The sequence below is a fragment of the Sceloporus occidentalis genome, unplaced genomic scaffold (genome assembly GCF_023333645.1).
Source record: "Sceloporus occidentalis isolate IW3139 unplaced genomic scaffold, rSceOcc1.0.p SCAF_6, whole genome shotgun sequence".
Classification (NCBI taxonomy): domain Eukaryota; kingdom Metazoa; phylum Chordata; class Lepidosauria; order Squamata; family Phrynosomatidae; genus Sceloporus; species Sceloporus occidentalis.
Genome location: NW_028316986.1, coordinates 11226851 through 11246295, shown reverse-complemented (window position 1 = coordinate 11246295; position 19445 = coordinate 11226851). Strand labels below are relative to the sequence as shown.

The following is a 19445-nucleotide window of genomic DNA, read 5'->3' as shown; positions in this document are numbered from 1 at the left end:
TGTGATGTCTATAAATAAGTCCCATTTACAGAAATGTAAATTGAAAGTTACATTAAAAGGGGGAAAGCAAATAAAATACATTTGAGTCTAGCAAAGACCCTCAGCATATTTCATTTTGGATTTATGCAACACACACAAGGTTATTTCAGCTTACCTAGTATTTACTTTGGCTAAATAAATGGCTACCTTCTTCATGTTTCTCTTCTTCTGCTCCCTCCATTTTTTTTTTTACAAATATTTGATAATATTTAAAGATCTCTTATGCTAACCTTTGCAAATTTTCCTTTATGCCTTTCCACCTTGCAATAGATCTGCTTGACACATTATTGGCAAATGCTGAAGGTGTGATGAAAGTGCCATTTAAATTAAAAACCACCACAATTCAGCAGACATTTCTAGAAGCTGACATTGGATGCTAGCTGAACCGTGTTGCTTCAGTAAACTAAAAATGGCAGGGATGTTGAATCTTGTTTCACTCACCCAAAATGGGAAGGAAAATGTATCTCCTTTTATGGAAAAGCATGATATAAATTCAATAAATAAATAAATAAATAATGAAGGGAGTCTATAAAAGACAAGGACTCTATTCACTTTTTATATGAAAATATTTAGTCAGCACAGGAACAGGAGAGTACATTAGCTCTGTACTTCTCTGTTTCTAATTCGATCCTTTTGTTCTTAGGGAAGTAATTCTTTACTAAGGCTGCCATCTGCACTGCAGAAATAATCCAGTTTGACACCATTTTAACTGCCATGGCACCATGCTATGGGATTCTGGGTATTATAGCTTATTTTGGCATCAGAGCCCTGACAGAGAAGGCTAGATGTCTCACAAAATTCCCAGAATGCCATGCCACTGACCCATAGCAATAGCAAGCAAATACATATCTATACTGCTTATCAGTGCACGTAAGCACTCCCTAAGTGGTTTACAATGTGTAAACTAATTGTTCCCAAGAAGCTGGATACTCATTTTAGCAAACTCAGAAGGATGCCAGGCCGAGTCGACCCTGAGCCCCTGGCTGGTATTGAATTCACAGCCTTGAGGTTTGTGAGTGAATGGCTGCAGTACAGGCATTTAACCACTGTGCCACCATGGCCGTTAAGACAGTGTCAAATTGGATTATTTCTGTAGTGAGGATTCAGTCTAAGTTTCTCCCCGAAGGTAGCAATAAATAATTTCAGCAATTTTCTTCCTCCTATGAGAACATCTTCAAAAACTAGGTGCATCATGAGGCTAAATGACATCATGGGTCAAGAAATACCAACACTGCAGCCCTGGAGATGTTAATGTGGGCTGTAGGGGAGAGGTTGACCTTGTGGGCCCTGGAAGAATGCCAGCAAGTAAATTGTTAACATGGTGCTGTGTGCCAGATCAGAGGTGAAAGGATGGAGTGAGGAGGCTTATAAGCCCTCTCCACCCCACTCGCCCCCTCCTTTTCTACCCAGTGCCCTCTAATTTAGGGTAAGCTTTGGCTGGTTGCCTTGGGCTAAGTAGGACTTTCCCCTTCTTTTCCAGGATTTTTTCCCTACTTACCCAGCAGTTCCTCCCATCTTCTAGAACTTCTTTCCATGGAAGGCCTGGTTGTTCCCCTCTTTGCTCTCCTTCCACTAGCAAACAAAGACCTTTATGTGCAAGCTAGCTTTTAATGTGTTATCACTTGCAGGGGCTAAGAAAACCTTGTGAGTTTTCAGGTCACCATAAGTCTGAAATGATTTGAAGGCACATAACAACAGCATTTCTGGAATTGTCCTTTCTGGTCAAGGTACCCATGAAGTGGATAAGGAGATCCCAGTTGAGGTCTGCTTGGAATATGTTCCTGCTTTAAATCATGGGACTTAGAAAGAGGGAGTTCCTTGGGGGTGGAATTCCAGCAAGAAGACAATCTTGGGGGAGGGGCAACCAAGTCATCTTGAATTGCTCCAAGGGCCTAGATGTCTCACCCAAGGGTGGTGGTGGGGAGATCTGAAAGGGACCCCCTGTCTCAGCAGCTTCCCCTATTGAAGTTCATGTTTAAAAGGTTTAAATAAGGGCTGTTCAAACAGCTCAAAAGGACCAGCATGGAGCTGCCCTTGTTTCAGCCAGATCGGGCCTGTGGCAACCACACACTGTGGCCCCGATCTGGCCTTTCCAGGGTGCCATAGTCATGTTGCCACGGCTTGGTGGCGCTTCTTCGGTACTGGATCGTATGAACGCATGATGCTGCATGGCATGTGGAATGGAGCATGGCATCATGGCATCCTGGGGGGCACAGTCAGGGTGTGCATCGTGTTGACACGATGCCCCAACTCCACCCCCAGGCCAACCTTAATGGCCTGTCTGAATAATAATAATAATAATAATAATAATAATGATAATAATAATTTGTATACCGCTATTCCAACATTAGATCATAGCGGTTAACAACATTAATACAATAAAAAACATAATACATATCCCCAACAACAAATATCCCCACCCCACCCCAAAAAAACCCATACTTTACAGCACATCGTTAAAAACATTACTATTTACAAGACAACAAAATTAGCTGGATAGAAACAGTTGTGTATTGGGGGGAGAACAAGATGGAATTAGGACACATGAGGGAAAGCTTGTTGGAACCGGAAGGTCTTGAGATTTTTCCTGAATAGATCTACAGAGGAGACAGAGCGGAGCTCTTCGGGAAGTGAGTTCCAAATCTGAGGGGCTGAGGTAGAAAATGCCCTTTGCGCAGACGAGACATATCTCGTCTTAGGAACCCTCAAAAAATGCTGCCCGGTTGATCTGAGTGTGCGGGGTGGACTATATGGGGAGAGGCGGTCCTCCAAGTACCCTGGGCCCAAGCCATTTAGGGCTTTATAGGTTAAAACCAACACCTTGTATTGCGCCCGGAAGCGAATAGGCAGCCAATGTAGATCTTGAAAAATGGGTGTTATATGGCAGGTCCTGGAACATCCAGTGACCAGCCTTGCTGCCATATTCTGTACCAATTGAAGCTTCCGGGTTTGGCACAAGGGTTGCCCCATGTAGAGCGCATTGCAGAAATCTAATCGAGAGGTTACCAGAGCATGTACCACTGTTTCAAGGTCCCCCCGGCCCAAGTAGGGTCGCAGCTGGCGTATCAGCCAAAGCTGGTAACAGGTGCTCCTGACCGTCGCATCCACCTGAGATGTAAGGTGGAGCGACGAATCCAGAAGCACCCCCAGACTGCGAACTGAGTCCTTCAAGGGGAGCATGATAGGGCCAATAGTAAATAAAAATGGTCCTATTTAACCCCAAATAGTCTCCTTACTTCCAGAGCAAAATTTAGGGGCCATTCAGATTACCTATCTATATGTATTATAAATATATGTTATACACTTCTGTTCATGTATGCCCTGTCCCAACTCCTGTTGGCTACCGACAAGCTGAACTAAAGGTTGTCATCTCTCCCAACTTGTGCCATCAGAAACCCTAAGGCGATCATGACTCCTGCGGAAAGACTTGCTTGCATCAAAAGAAAGTGAAAGATACCGCTACCTCAGCTATAGAGAAAATAACCAGGCATTCTTCTGCCCAGATGAACACCCTGCTGTCCTACCTGGGGGAGCAGTGAAACAAGGAACAGGAATGGGAGAGGGAGGTTATGCGAAACGATCTCTGGTCAAGGGAAGATATGGTGAAAAATATAGCTGAGGAAGGTGAGTACTTCAGGAACACAGTGGAGAAGCTTAACAGTTCTCTTGAGTCCCAGACCCAGATCCTACAGAATATGTTCAACTTAATGTCGTCCCAGCAGCTTCAAAACAATAGTACTGGCATGGCAAAGAAGAGGCGGCTAAATCATGCCCCGGCCTCTACACCACTGCCCTCAAATAATGTATCTGTTAGATCTGGCAACATGACAGAGTCTCAGGAAGGGATACCTGGACCAAGTTCCTGGCCAATTCGAAAAATTAAAAAACCAGTCACACTATCCCCATGATAGTGAGTGGCGGATGCAACCGACACCCCTTCCCTAGCATTGAAGTGTGTGTGTAAGTGTTGCTAACATTTTTTCAAAACCTCTGTAGCATTTTAAGTGTTGGATTCCTTATTATTATAACATAATACTTGTGATGTTGTAATGGTTTTACATTACAAATGGTTCTGTTTTAAGAGTTTAGTTGTTGTAATGGTTTTACATTGCTAATGGACTCTCTGTTGGGGCCTATCTGTCTTGTTTGTACTATGTTTTGTACTCTCCAGTGCCCTTGTGTTTCCACCTACCACCCTGAATTGCCCCTAATAAACAGCTTGCCAGACAAATGTTCCTGTGTCCCAGATATGTAGAACTCCAGGTAAAAATACTTCTGAGGGGTGCTAGGAGGTAATGAAGAACCACAATGCTCCTGCATCCAATGCTCATATGGTGTCAAAAATTGGGTGGTGGAAAGGGCCCAAAATATGCCTTTTTTAAACCAGTGAACCCACTAAAAGTGTTTGCCGAGGAGCCCCCCATTTCTAAAACAGAAGGCCTGAGCCCTTGTAGCCACAGCCATGGAACAACTACTTAGCGCTATCATTGCATACACATATGCTGTCATATTTTAGGCAGAGGAAACTTGGCACACCAGCAGCAGATAATGGGACAGTGCAAGGAGATTGTGGAAGGGGGTGGTTTGCCGTAGTTCCCTTTATGACAAGGGTAGTGCAAGGTAATTACTCCCAAGCCTTACTACCAGCTTTATAAGGGAAGGGGGGAAGTAATTATAGTGCCAGATATTAAACCTGTGGCATGTAATATGGCTTTCGCACATCCCCACCTGCAGTAATATCAGAGCTCAGAACCAGTTGCGAGGTGAATGCCATGGCATTGCTACACCCCTTAAATCCAGTGATACACGCATGGCATGTGGTGCTTCCAGGGAAGGAAAGGAAAAGATGCGGAAACTGATTGCAAAAAGATACCTTTATTTATTTAACAGTGAACACCAAATGCAAAAGTAACGTGCTGTTAATTGTACTCCTCTGGGATCTGGTGCTCTAACTCCCAGAAGTGCCGCACCAGTGCTTCCCTTGTCGCCTCACCCTCAACTTGTTCTTGGTCGGCATTGGTGTGGCACGCAAGGGCACCATCCAGGACAAATCTCCTAGGGTGAGGTGATGCCCTTGCCAAAATGTCCCTCTCAGTCTCCATAAGGTTGTGCAGAATGCAACATGCCACTATGACGTAGTTAACATTTTCCTCTGCGACCTCCAATGGAGCGTTGAGGCAGCATCAATTTGCCTTCAATCTCCCAGATGCATATTCCAGGGTATTCCTAACTTTGTTCAGGTGGTGATTGTAGACAGCCTGGCGTGGCCACAAGGTGCCTTTGAAAGGGGTCATGACCCAGGATCTAACTAGATATGCTGCATCAGCAATTAACAGGGGGCCCACTTGCTTCCCACAGATTGCGACAGTTGGGTTCCCTGGCATAAACAGACGACCACGCATGGCTTCATAGATCTGTGAGTGGTGAAACACAAAGCTGTCATGCAAGGTCCTGCTCCATTCGATGAACACATTGATGAAGAGTCCAGTGTGATCTACCATTCCCCGCAGGAGCATGCTGTATGTGTTCTTGTGGTTGATGTACTCCACACCTTGATGCATAGGAGAAATGATGTTGCAGTAGCACCCATCTACAGCCCCAGTAACTTGAGAGAAGCCCATGGATTCAAAGTCTGCCATTATCTGAAAAAGAAATATTGCACCTGTTAGAATACAGTGGGCTTCACGTATCCAAAATGGTGACTATAGGTGGAAAGAAATGGCACATTGGCCAGCCAGGATGGCTGGCAGCCTGAGCAAATGGTCAGAATTATGCAATTAAATTGCCCAAAGAGAGCACTGCTATCAAAGCATTGTATTGTACTAATTGGCTATGCAAGGCAAGAGTCGAATTGAGCTGCCAGGGGGGCCATGTACTCCAGCCCCTTCTAGCATGCAGAAATACAGAAGCTGCTGACAACAATGCAATGCATGAGGGCATAGGATACAAGCGGCAGAAGTGGAAAGATAACTAACCTTTCCCTAATTGCCGAGGTAGATGGTCTTGTGCAGGAGCACTTTCTCCATTGCCAGGAAAACAGTGATGAAAATGGAGCACATCGTCGACTTCCTCACGCCAAACTGAGTTGCCCCAGAACCATAGGACCCCTGGTTAGCCAGGATGCACACTGCAATGGCTCCCCACTTCTCGATGGTATGGCAGTACGCAGGCAGGTGTCATCCTTGCAGATCTCCAGGATCAGCTGCTCCACAAGCATGAGGAAAGGCCTTCTAGGCATCCTCAGGTGTGAGATCTACTTTTCAACAGACCACATAGTGCACATCAGCCTTGGCCAAAGTCCATTTCATGTGGGTATACCCACCACCTCCTGGGCATTGGCTGACACATAAGGTGAGCAACTTTCTCGGCCACACACAAGGCACCTCACCCTGCTAAGGAGCTGGTTCCTTCTCCTCCTCCTGCCCACAATGTGCACCAGCTGAAGCTGCCTGAGACACCTCTGTCTGCGCTGGATGAGTGCCAGGGAAGCTGTTACAACCCTAAGAAAAACTTGGTATTGGTTCAGGATGGCATGGAAAAGAAGCTGGCACAAAGGATCCATCTTCTGCTGACAAAAATGGCGATGGCGGATGTACAGTTGTGAGACAATTGTCACCAGCAGAAGTCAATATGCTGTCAATTTGAAAACAAACAGACAAATGGGACTGTTTGAATGCACATGATAAACAGCCTCCATCTTGTTGTGCGTCACCACTGGCGTCATTTGATTGACTACCTAAAAAGAAAAAGAAAAAGAAAAAAAGTATGTGCATGCGCATATGATGTCAATTTTAGAAAAGAAAAAAAAAGAGGGGGGGAGATACTGTTTGAATGCACCTGGCAAAGGGTATGAGGCTCCATCTTTACTTGGAACATGTAAGTGTGAACTTTTCACTGGGAAGGTTCAAATGGGGCAATCAGAAACAGGTCCTCCATTGCCCCATTCCCCATTTTATCCCAGAGCACTGGTGGCAGAAGGCTGGAAACATTTTGTTGCCAGACCCTTATTGCCAGCAAAACAGATCCCCATCACTTGGTGTGGCTGCGGCCTATTAAAGTGTATGTATGTGGGGGAGTGTGGGAGGGTATTTGGGTCAGCCAGCATGATGTAATGGTTTGACCATCAGACTATGGCTCTAGGGACGGGATCAGGGTTTGATTCTCACCTTGGCCATGAAACTCATTGGGTGAGCTTGGACAAGTCACATGCTCTCTCCCTCAGGGGAAAGCACTAGCAAATCTCCTCTGAACAAATCTTGCCATGAAAACTTCATGATAGGTTTACCTTAGGGTCACTATGAGTTTGAAACAACTTGAAGGCACACAACAACAACAACAACAACAACAACAACAACAACAACAACGCATTCACAACTTAGGTCTAATCTGCACTGTAGAAACAATGCAGTTTGACACCACTCAAACTGCCATGGCTCCATCCTATGGAATCCTGGGATTTGTAGTTTGTTATGGCAACAGAGCTCTCTGACAGAGAAGGATAAATATCTCACAAAACTACAAATTCCAAAATTCTATAGCACTGAGCCATGGGAGTTAAAGCAATGTCAAACTAGATTAATTCTGTGGAGCAGATGAGCCATAAGTAAGCAATATAGGATCTCAACCAATAATGTTATTAAGCCCAAATTATGGATAGTGGAAGTGTTTTACTGAAGCAACCTTGTGAAGATATAACTGAATTAAAAGGTGAACCAGGATTTTTCCAAGTCACAGCTGTCCCTCCCAACCAGTATATCCCTCCAGCTGCCTTATCTACAGTGGCTCTATTTCTCCTTCTTGGCACTTAACCAAATCATGAGCCGACCTCCATCTTTGTTGTGGTGCTGCTGGCTTCTCCAATAATACTTACTGTGGCTCCTCATTTATGACCTAGCAATTTGTAATCTTGATTGAGATACTGCTGTGATTTTTCTTTCTTTCATTACTGCCATCTCATTCCAATATTGATTTTTTCATTTAGTAAGGCTGTAATGGTGATTTTAGCCAGATGCATCTCAGGTGCTTTGCTTTCTTTTGTGTGGCACTTTTAAGAAATGAATCAGGATATCTGATGCAGTATTATCTTTGGGGGGTTCTTGTTACAACTTGGAAGATTTGTTTCTGTAAACTAATGTCATTTTACCTCCTCCACCGGTTGTCTTACGAAGCAGTCTTCACACTGTCTAGGTGGAAAACAGGGAAGGAAATCCACTTTGCAAAGGGCAAGATTCTATGTTGTGTGTTCACAGTGTAAATCTATATGCAATTACATGCTAGTTGCTCTACACTAACTTTCTGCTGAATACTAACATTAGGAAACTGATTGTGAATCCTCCAGTATCTTATTGTACAATAGATATTTCACAATGACTGTTTCCACAGCACCAGTGAATCAAGTGACATTTTGACTGACAAATAATAACACAACATCCAAGTCTGCATGCAACTGCAAGACTGAATTCTTTTTGGTTAGTCCCAACTAGAGTAGACCCAATGAGCAAATCCAGTTGATTTTATGGCTCCACTCTAGCTGGATTAACAATATGATTTATGGGGCCCAAGGAAAAAGGTTGCCTGTGGAATTCCATTTGTCAAATCGTAAAATGAAGACGTCTGTTGCCTAATGGTCAGAATAGTAAAACCACATCATACCTTCCAATATTTCATTAAAAGAAAATGGGACATGTTGGCCAAGAACATCAAGTGTGTGTCAAGATGTCAACAGTTATTACTGAGGAAGAACAGACAAGGTAGGAGACGGCTGCAGCAGTTTGCATTGGCCAAAGTCTTCAGGGAAAAGCAAGATTCCTTCAACTCCACATTTCTCCCCAAACCCTGTTGAGTGAATTGACTGCCAAGTATTTCTGCACATTAAACTCTTGTTGTTGTGTGCCTTCAAGCCCTTTCCAACTTATGGTGACCCTAAGGTTTGCCATTGCCATCCTCTGAGGCTGAGAGAATGTGACTTACCCAAAGTTACTCAAGATGATTTTACATGACAGAGCCAGGATTTGAACTCTGGTCTGCAGAGTCACAGTCCAATGCTCAAACCATTATACCATGCTTGCAGTAATTGAATTAAAAGACAAAGAGCAAAAGTGGGGAGAAACAAATAAATAAATAGGGGTGTTTGATGAATCTATTTTTTGCACATTTTATTGCAAACCAATCTGCATTTTCCATGCTAGTTAGTAGACCAGGACTAACCTACCCACCAGCTTCTGCAGTTCTCAAATACTGACTCATAAAAGATATTTTTATACATTATTTAAGATTCAAATTTCCATGCAGATTTCTTTAAAATGTTGGTTAATTTACAAACAGAAAGGGATGGACTTATTAATGAATCAGAGCTTGGAGAAGTAACTTTTTGGGTCACAACTCTAAGTATTCCTCACTAGGTATAGGGTTTAGGAACCTGTAATCTACAAAGTTTGCTGAACCCATATTGCAATGGTGATGCTAAGAATTATGTTTTCTCCTAGAAATCATTGGTCATAGTTGGGAATGGAGCCTTACATTATCTGTATTCATCTAGTCCAAGGGAGTTAAATTCGATGAGGGACAGGAAAAGTGCCACATTCAGTACCTCAGGGCCATTTCGCGGTCCCTAGAGCACTTCAGGAATGCTTTTTATTTATTTTTTTTCAAATCTTATCTCCAAATGTGCCTTCTAATGGACATGAAGGCATTTTTACCATGTTTTGGTTCCTCTGTACCATTTTAGGTCCAAGAGAGACTTTTGAACAAAACTGTAGAGAAGATTGTTGACATATGACGTACCTGTTGACATATGGCATACCTTTATCCTGAAGGTTTTATACAACGTAAGAAGAGTGTTCTTTAAAGTTATGGATGCCAAATGTCCTCAATTCTGTTGTTAGCTATTATTAGAGAGAATCTACTTAATCGGTGTTGACTCACCCATTCAACAACTGAATAGAATCATAGAATCATAGAGTTGGAAGAGACCACAAGGGCCATCCAGTCCAAGCCCTTGCCACACAGGAACTCTTAGTCAAAGCATACCCAACAAATGGCGATCCAGCTTCTTTTTAAAGACCTCCAAGGAGGGAGATTCCACCACTCTCCAAGGGAGTGTGTGCTACTGTCAAAGAGCCCTTACTGTCAGAAAGTTCCTCCTAATGTTGAGGTGGAATCTCTTTTCCTGCAGTTTTCATCCATTCTTCCATGTCCTGTTCCCTGGAGCAGAAGAAAACAAGCTTGCTCCCTCCTCAATATGACATCCCTTCAAGTATTTAAACAGGGCTATCATATCACCCCTTAACCTTTTCTTCTCCAGGCTAAACACCGCCAGCTCCCTAAGGCGTTCCTCATAGGACATGGTTTCCAGACCCTTCACCATTTTAGTCGCCATCCTTTGGACACACTCCAGTTTCCCAATGTCCTTTTTGAATTGTGGTGCCCAGAACTGGATACAGTATTCCAGGTGGGGCCTGACCAAAGCAAAACACAGTGGCACTATTACTTCCCTTGATCTAGACACTATACTTCTATTGATGCAGACTAAAATTGCATTGGCCTTTTAGCTGTCGCATCACACTTGGACTCCTAAATCCCTTTCACATGTAGTCTCATTCAGCCAGGTGTTCCCCATCCTATATCTGTTCATTTCATTTTTCCACCCCAAGTGCAGTACCTTACATTTTTCCGTGCTGAATTTCATTTTGTTAGCTTTGGCCCAGCTTTCTAGTCTATTAAGGTCATTTTGAATTTTGATCCTGTCCTCTGGGGTATTAGCTACTCCTCCTAATTTGGTGTCATCTGCAAATTTGATAAGTATGCCCCTAATTCTGTCATCCAAGTCATTGATAAAGATGTTGAATAACACTGGGCCCAGGACAGAATCCTATGGGACCCCACTGGTCACTTATATCCAGGATGAAAAGGAGCCATTGTTGAGCACCCTTTGACTTTGGCCGGTCAACCAATTACAAATCCATGTAACAGTTTCCCTGTCTAGGCCACATTTTACAAGCTTGTTTGCAAGAATGTCATGGGGAACCTTGTCAAAGGCCTTACTGAAATCAAGATATACTATATCCACAGCATTCCCTTCATCTAACAAGCTGGTAATTTTATCAAAGAAAGAGATCAGATTTGTTTGGCATGACTTCTTTCTCTGAAACCCATGTTGACTTTTTGTGATTATGGCATTGCCTTCTAGATGTTCACAGATTCTCTGTTTAATGATCTGCTCTAGAATCTTTCCTGGTATTGATGCCAGACTTACTGGACAATAATTGTTAGGATCTTCTTTTTTTTCCCTTTTTGAAGATGGGGACAACATTTGCCTTCCTCCAGTCTGCTGGGACTCCTCCTGTTCTCCAGGAGTTCTCAAAAATTATTGCCAGTGGTTCCGATATTACTTGACTCTGGTTGGGACCAACCATGAGGATGGCAGATGTTGTGTTTCTTTGTTCATCGAAGTTTGGCCAAGGGTAGTTAGACCTCAGACCTTTTCAGATTCCTCTGCAATTTTCTTTTCAGGGAAGTACAAATAGCCAATCCTTTCCACAATTTCCAAAGCAACTAAAACATTCTTAACTGGGGATGACTGGGAGACACTATGACCTGAAAGAAACTTATTTGGTCAGTTTTATGTGATGGTTTTGCCATGTGTTGGTTGCTCTGATACCATTCATCTTGAATTCAGGAATGATTTCTGCTGTGTACGTTTTACGTATTCCTAAATGCTTCAAGAGCTTTTTGGGCTGAAGGACAGAAATGACTGAATGGAATTAACAATGATGGAATTACATGGTGACTAAATAGACAAGCAAATACATATACACAGTACAATACAATATATAACGTCACTTCACAGTTCTCAGCTTTGATGAATAAATATTTCTCATAGGATCAGCTAAAGTAATAGGTGGAGTTGTTCATATAAGCACAGTCAACGTGCCTTTCCAAATCTCCTCATCATCCCCTATGATGCTGATGTTGGTTCAGGCCAACTTTCTTTTCACTGCTATCTGTGTTGACCAGCTTTGCAGTTTGTCTTTATCTAGTCTTGTTTCCATGCACACACCAACAACCACGTGGAGGGCTACCTAGACAGCTGTGTGGTACCAATGCCAATCTGCACCTCCTTTTCTGTTCAGCATGGCTTCCAAGTTCATGACTGGCCACTCGGACGGTTATCTGTGGGAAAAGACTCCTGTTCAGCCATCCTGTGTCTTTGTCCTCCATTGGCTTACCATTTCTGGGATGGGATTTGCTTCTTTTCATGATAAAAAGACAGACAATTAAAGGGAAGGCTGGATTTTTCATAGGGCTCAAAAGTGCGGACTCCAGCTTCATCTTGCTTTTGCAGTGGAATTAGAGGCTGTTGGAAAGCCACATGGCTGCTTTGTTTTTAACCACTGACATTGTTGGCAGAGCTGCTTTGCTCAACCCTCAGGTTAAGACTAAGGCTGCATTGGAAATTTGCATTCAAAGTGGTGCTTTTGAAGAAAGTTGAACTGTTTCCACCAATCCCTATGATTATGGGAACATCTTCTGTTTTGAGTGGGGATGGAGAGAAATTTCATAGGATTTGACAGTCTCCTGGGATTTATTGTGAAAATAATGTGCACCTCCTCTCAAGCCTTTGCACATTTACAAGGCTTAGAGGGGTTTTCAAAGAATTAGAGTCCACAGAAAACAGCGGACCTCTTTTTAAATGCTAACAGCTAAAAAGTGCATCATTGAGACATGTACAGAAACATCCTTTAGTCAATGGAGAACGGGTATGTAAATTAGGCAAACTGTAGAAATAAATGTAAAAAATTAAGAAAAATGCATTAGAATGTACAAGAACATCTGTTCAGAAAGGAAATTCAGAGCTTTGTGTAATGTGATACAAAAGGACAGAAAATAAAAGCAGGTAGGATCTGAAGAAACTCAATGAAATCAAGGCTGGGACATTTTCACATTCCTCATGATGAGTAGAGATGGATGATAATTTCATTTTAGCTTCATTTTGATAAGAATGTATCTAAATTTGCAAATTTCTTCAAGATGGAAAAAAACCTTTCTTTCTTTCTTTCTTTCTTTCTTTCTTTTTTTCTTTCTTGAATGTTGGAGAGGTTGCAAGTGACAGATTGGTTCATCCAGACCAGCTTTATATATTTAATTCTTTACACTCTTTGTTAGCATTCCATTATATTTAATCACATTTACAGTACTGTATTATAGTTGTCGCTTTTCATTTCTCAAAAATTCCTCCTATTTTATATATATATTTAAATTATGCATCTTGTGCCAAAGCTTTATACATCTATAAGGCTTATAGCAGAGTGGGCAAAATGCAGCTCGCGGGCCACATAAGACTCTTTCCCAAGACCATTTTTATGCCTGCACAGAATAAAACATTTTAAAGTGAACAGGAAGTGATTTCAACTCACTTCTTGTTGCTAAAAATGCCTACTCTGGACATAAAATGGCTAGGGTTTTTGTTGTTGTTTATTTGTTTAATGGTACCTGTGGACAGATATTTATATCAATGGGTAGGGAGGGAGAACCAGTCATAGAACATTTCACCCTTCTTGGACATCCCATCTCAGACCACAGAATGGCAGTCCTTGAACAACAACAACAACAACAACAACAACAACAACAACACTACAAATGGAGATTGGAGAAACAGTTGAATTACAGTATGTTCACAAACTCCAGTCCCTTAACAGTGGTTTAAACAGAGACAACGGTTTCCTGGTGGCCACTTCAGTTCCATACACAAAGGATTTTGAATTTTAATTGACATTCTCACACACCAATGGCATATATATGTCTGTCCCTGGCTTTCCACTCCATCAAATGCATCTGAGGAAGTAGACTCAGGTCTACGAAAGCTCACGCTGCCAACTTTTTTCTTACAGTTTGTCTCAAAGGAGCTATAAGATGCTGGCAGCCAGATTGGTCACCGGCGCATCTAGGTTTGACCATATAACACCTATCCTGAAAGATCTGCACTGGCTGCCTATTCGCTTCCGAGCACAATACAAGGTGTTGGTTATTACCCATAAAGCCCTACATGGCTTAGGCCCGAGTTACTTGAGGGACCGCATCTCCCCATATAATCTGCCCCGCACACTCAGGACATCTGGGAAGAATTTGCTGGAAACACCATCTTCCAAATATGTGTCCACATCCCAGATGGCCTTCTCGATAGTGGCCCCGTGGATGTGGAATAGTCTTCCCGAGGAGCTCCGTCTCATGACACACCTGGAAACATTCAAAAAGAGACTTAAAACCTTTCTCTTTTGCCAAGCCTTCCCCCCTGAACAATGTTTTTTGGACACCACTGATTCTCTGCCTTACCCTAGATATGAATGTTGGTTGATTGTATGATTCTGTATAGAGTTTTACTGTAATATTTGTATTATTGGATTTTTATTGGATTTCTATGACACTGTTTGTATTGGTTTTAATAGTCTGTAACCCCGCTTCGATCCAAAAGGGAGAGGCGGGGAAAAACAAATAAAATTTATTATTATTATTATTATTATTATTATTATCTTTCTACATACTGATTCTACAGACTAACATAGCTATATCCTGTCCATTTGTATTTCACTTCATGTAGCTGGTGAAGGAGATTGCGGGCCTCTGCAGCCAAGTGACTCAAATGCCACCCCTTTGAGCCCCGGGCAGAGGCCACAGCAAACACAGGCCACAGCCTCCAGAAGGAGCAAAAAGAAGCCCCCCCAAAGGGGCTTCTTTTTGCATCCCAGAAGGGGCGTCATAAGTGCCGTGGTGCAGTGTCATGATGCCCCTTCCGCACAGCATCACTTGGGCACCGTGCCTGGTGTGCATCATCACTGCGTGCGGACACTCAGCCCTCACCACATGTACAGGCCGGCATAAAGTGCCGGTCTGTACCGCCCCTGAGTCTATGAAAGCTTCCATGACAAACTTCTTTCTCTCCATCTCAAAGGTGCCAAAAAATCCCTTTGTATACTGAGATTAAAGTTACTCATTGTTGGAGAAGAAAGATCCCTTTGACGAAGGCTTGTGCTCTTTAATTTGTCTTGTTAATGTTTTCACTGGAAATTGACAGAAGTAGCAGGATATTTTACTGGGTAACAGAATATTTTTATGAACTTACAGGGCTGTAGGGTTTTTCCCTCGACACTCCCTTCCTCTACTTTTGGTGTTGGTTCTACTAGCAAAGCAATGACTGCTTAGCTAGCCTCTGTTATATGTCTCTTAAGGGAATATTTTTGTTAATTGCAAATATTTGATTGACAAACATGGGACACAATTAATAGGCGAGCGCAGTAGGAATGAGCAGTGAACTGGATCTCTGAACCAACAGTTCTCAGCTCTCCCAGCTTGATCTGAAATAGGCTGGAGCATCTAAACCATATGTTTTCCTCCAACTCCACCTCCCCCCATACACTACACACCCTTTCTTGTTTAATTTTTCTAAACTGGATCTTTCTTTCTTTCTTTCTTTCTTTCTTTTCCCTTTGCTGTTTGTCAAGGGAGCCCGTTCCTGTATGAAGATTGTGTCAAAATAAAGACAGGGATGGCCTCGTGGGCATCAAACTTATGCTTGTGATTTTTGACTAGGGTAGTAAAAATTAATGAGAACAAAGGCAGCACATGCTGTATTAAGGCCTGAGGTGAAAGAGGGAATGTGATCTAATTCACCTTCTGAGGTATCTGAATAATTTGGCATTGAATCATAGAATTATAGAGTTATGAGAGATCATAAGAGCGATCTAGTCTGACCCCCTGCCATACAGGAAAACACAGCTAAATCACTCCCAAGAACTGTTTAGACTTCCAAAGAAGGAGAGTTCACCACCATCCAAAATAGTCTATTCCACTGGCCTTTAAAGTGGTCTCAAACTGCATTATTGCTACAGTGCAGAGTCACCCCACGACTCTTTATAGAAATATAAGCACGGTATAGAAATGTAGGTGCTATTGCTATTGCTATTCCCAGTCATCTCTTCTCCAAGCTAAACAAGCTCAGTTGATGCTGTCTTAGTGCACTGAATGCCCACAATTCATAGAAATTCAAAATGTGACTAGATGTTTGTGATTCCTTAAACTTGAAGTCCCCTTTTCCTTCTTGTATTTTTCCCTTGCCTTTCTGCATTTTCCAGAACAGAATCCTTAGCACTCTTCTCCAGCACCACATCTCAAATGAAATTATTTTCTTCCTGCCCACCTTCTTAACTGATCAGCTCTCACATCTGTACACAGTAATAGGGAATACAATGGCTTGTATGGTTCTAACTTTTCCTCAGTCTTTAGGACCTTTTCTAATTCTTTCATAGCTGCCCTCCCCATTCTTAGTCTTCTTCTGATTTCTTGACTACAGTCCCCATTCTGATCAATGTTTGATCCCAGGTATGAGAACGCTTTTCCTATTTCATTGTCTAGACTGAATTTTTGCAGGTTCTCCATGTTCATTATTTTTGTTTTCTTTATATTCAGCAGTAATCATACCTTTGGACTTCCATCCTTGATCTTCCTTAGCAGTTGTTCTAGGTGTGTGATGTTTTCTGTTAGTAATATGGTGCCATCTGCATACCTTAGATTTTTTTACATTCCTCCCTCCTATTTTCACTCCTCCTTCTGCATCCAAACCTGATTTCCATATAATATATTCTGTATATAAGTTAAACAGGTGACCCCTTGGGGACCATTCTGCTTGTCTGTGTTGTGTTCCAACAGTAGCCTCTTGTCCTGAGTACATATTCTTCCTCAGGATTATCAGATGTGTTGGCACTCCCATGTCTTTATGGGCAAGTAAAGTATACAATTATACTTTGCTAATACAGTGGGTACTTGGTATCTGCTGGACTTTAGTTCCAGGATCTCCCATGGATACCAAAATCCATGGTTGCTCAAGTCCCATTAAATCCAATTGATAGTAAAACGGTGATCTTTATATAAAATGGCAAAATCAAGGTTTGCTTTTTGGAATACACACACACACACACACACACACACACACACACAGATACAGCGGGCCAACTGCATAATGTAGAATCTCAACTAGTATTTTCCATAGTCTTATACATAAATATCTCTATAAATTTCAAGAGTAGTGAATTCTCCACAGCTGGCTACAGTTTGTACAGAGACAAGGCAGTCCATCTTTGTCCCTTCAACCAAAGGACAATCCAGAACCAGTGGATTCGATGGTAGATTACACCAGCATCTCTAGAATCAAGAAGTGAATTTAGGACCAAAAGCTATCCATTGATCACTCTCAATTTTTGCTATACAGTATCTCATTGCAAAAGCAGCCCCTCCTACTTTAAAAAAAAGCACAAAAGTTTTGATTCTTCTCTTCTATGCATGGCCTTCTTATTCTATCAGAATTTAGACTGAGTTCACAAGAAAGAAAGGAAGTCTCCCCCAACCTATGCCCAATCTTTTGTTCATACCAAGAATGACTGCGTTGTTGAATAATTGAGAGTGAAGGCTCCAACTTAATGTCAAGTTGCCTGCTTCTTCCTATCCTCACTTCTCTCTCTATTCTGCTAAAAGCATCTTGTTCTGACTCTGAAATTGTTCTCGTTTGGGAGGGAAGATGATTTGTGGGGGGAGGTTTCACATAATGAAATGTTTTCAAATCCAGCAACCATTGCCAGCCTTCCATTGTTCCCACCTCTTAATAAATCGACTGTGAAAAATAAATAAATAAATTACAGAACATATTATGGAAATCGAGTTGCAGAAACGGAACTCACGCCCCATCTCTCCCCCTTTCTATTATGGTCGCCATCACTAAACTTGCTTAAAGCTCTGCCACTCTTTTGATATTGCAATATTAGCCTTCCGTTTCCCCCTCTCTTCTCCCCCCATTCCCCCTTTTTTTTCTATTCTTCTTTCTCTTCTTCATGATGATTGTTTTCTGTCCATCTCAAGCCGGGTGTCAGTTCATTTAGATTTACATCAAGTAGTAAATTAAAATGATCACTCAGCAAACACTCTGGGCTCAGTTTTCTCTTTCAGTCAGGAGTTGTGCGAGATGCTCGGAGCATTCATGCAGAAAATATTGCTGTCTAGATATTTGTCCTCTGGGTGATAAAAGAGGCATTGTCATGGGACCTACTCAGGCCTCCGAGCTGATAGTTGCCGTGCATCGCAGCTGTGAAGTGTGCTTTGTTATGTGTCTGAGGATTAGGGTTCAAGACCTTGTTTTTCTTGAAATTCCAGACTGATCAGAGCTGCATATGTTTGGGGGAAAGCTGAGGTCGGTGGTTCTCTGTCCACATTTTTACTAGATTATTCTTGGACAGAGTTCTAGGAAAATGCCCTGCTGCTGAAAGCTATCCCAAGAGGTTTTGTCATCTCTCTCTCTCTTTTATTTGTTCATATTCTGCATGATACAAGCCATAGAATTTTTATTTTATTTTATTTTATTTTTAGAAAATAGCTGTCATTCTATCGACATGCATCTGAAACAAAAGACGACAGCTTCATTGAGCCTTGGGGTTTTGAAGCTGCAGTGGGAAAACTGGACCCTCGCTCCTTTGTGTCATGTTTGCAGGAGAGAGAGGTGCATGGTTATTGGAATCCACTAAAAATAATGGGAGGGTCTACAAAAGGGGTAGCCAATCTTGATAGACATGGCTAACCTTAAAACAAAGGAAGGCCAATGGACAAGGACTTAGTCTAATTTGGACATGACTCATTTAAACTCTGCACCTGTATTCGTGAGCCTGTGTGCACCCCACTGTGTGTTGGTGCAACTATTGAAATAACCTTGGACAAAAGCCACATTCTCTTAACAAAAGATAACAAAATGATAAACCTGCTGTGAATAAATTGTGTCAAGAAAATCCTGCCATAAGCTGGAGTGGACGGGAAGGGATATAACAACAAGAAGAACCAGTGTGGTTTAGTATTTTGTGTGTCAGACTAGGACTATATGAGGCCAGATTTTGAATCTCCACTCAGTCAAGAGAGTCACACTCTCTCTTCCCTAGATGAAGGTGAAGGCATACCTCCTTTGAATTAATCATGCATGAAAACCATGGAATGGGATGACATTGGTCAAAGTTGAATCAAAGACATATAACAGCAACTGAAATCATGTGTGTTGTGTGTTGCATACCTTCAAGTTGTTTTCGACCATGAGGTTTTCTTGGCAAGATTTGTTCAGGGGAGATTTGCCATTGCCTAGTTGGACTAGGGACTCTGGAGACTAGGGTTTGATTCCCAGGCTAGCTCAGCCATGAAACCCACTGGGTGGCCTTGGGCAAGTCACAAGTTCTCAGGCTCAGGGGAAGGCAATGGCAAACCTCCTCTGAATAAATCTTACCAAGAAAACCCCATGATAGGTTTGCCTTAGGTCACCATAAGTCAGAAATGACTTGAAGGTACATAGCAGCAGCAGCAACAACATCAACAAGCATTATGATACA

General features: G+C 42.2%; 1 protein-coding gene across 1 annotated transcript; it reads right to left on the bottom strand.

The window, feature by feature from the left end:
• Positions 1–5222: 5222 nt before the first annotated feature.
• Positions 5223–5678, bottom strand: LOC149310414 (uncharacterized). The gene has a single exon (XM_089528401.1). It carries the CDS (start codon positions 5676–5678, stop codon positions 5223–5225), a length of 456 nt encoding a protein of 151 aa, XP_089384527.1.
• Between the last annotated feature and the right edge of the window lie 13767 nt (positions 5679–19445).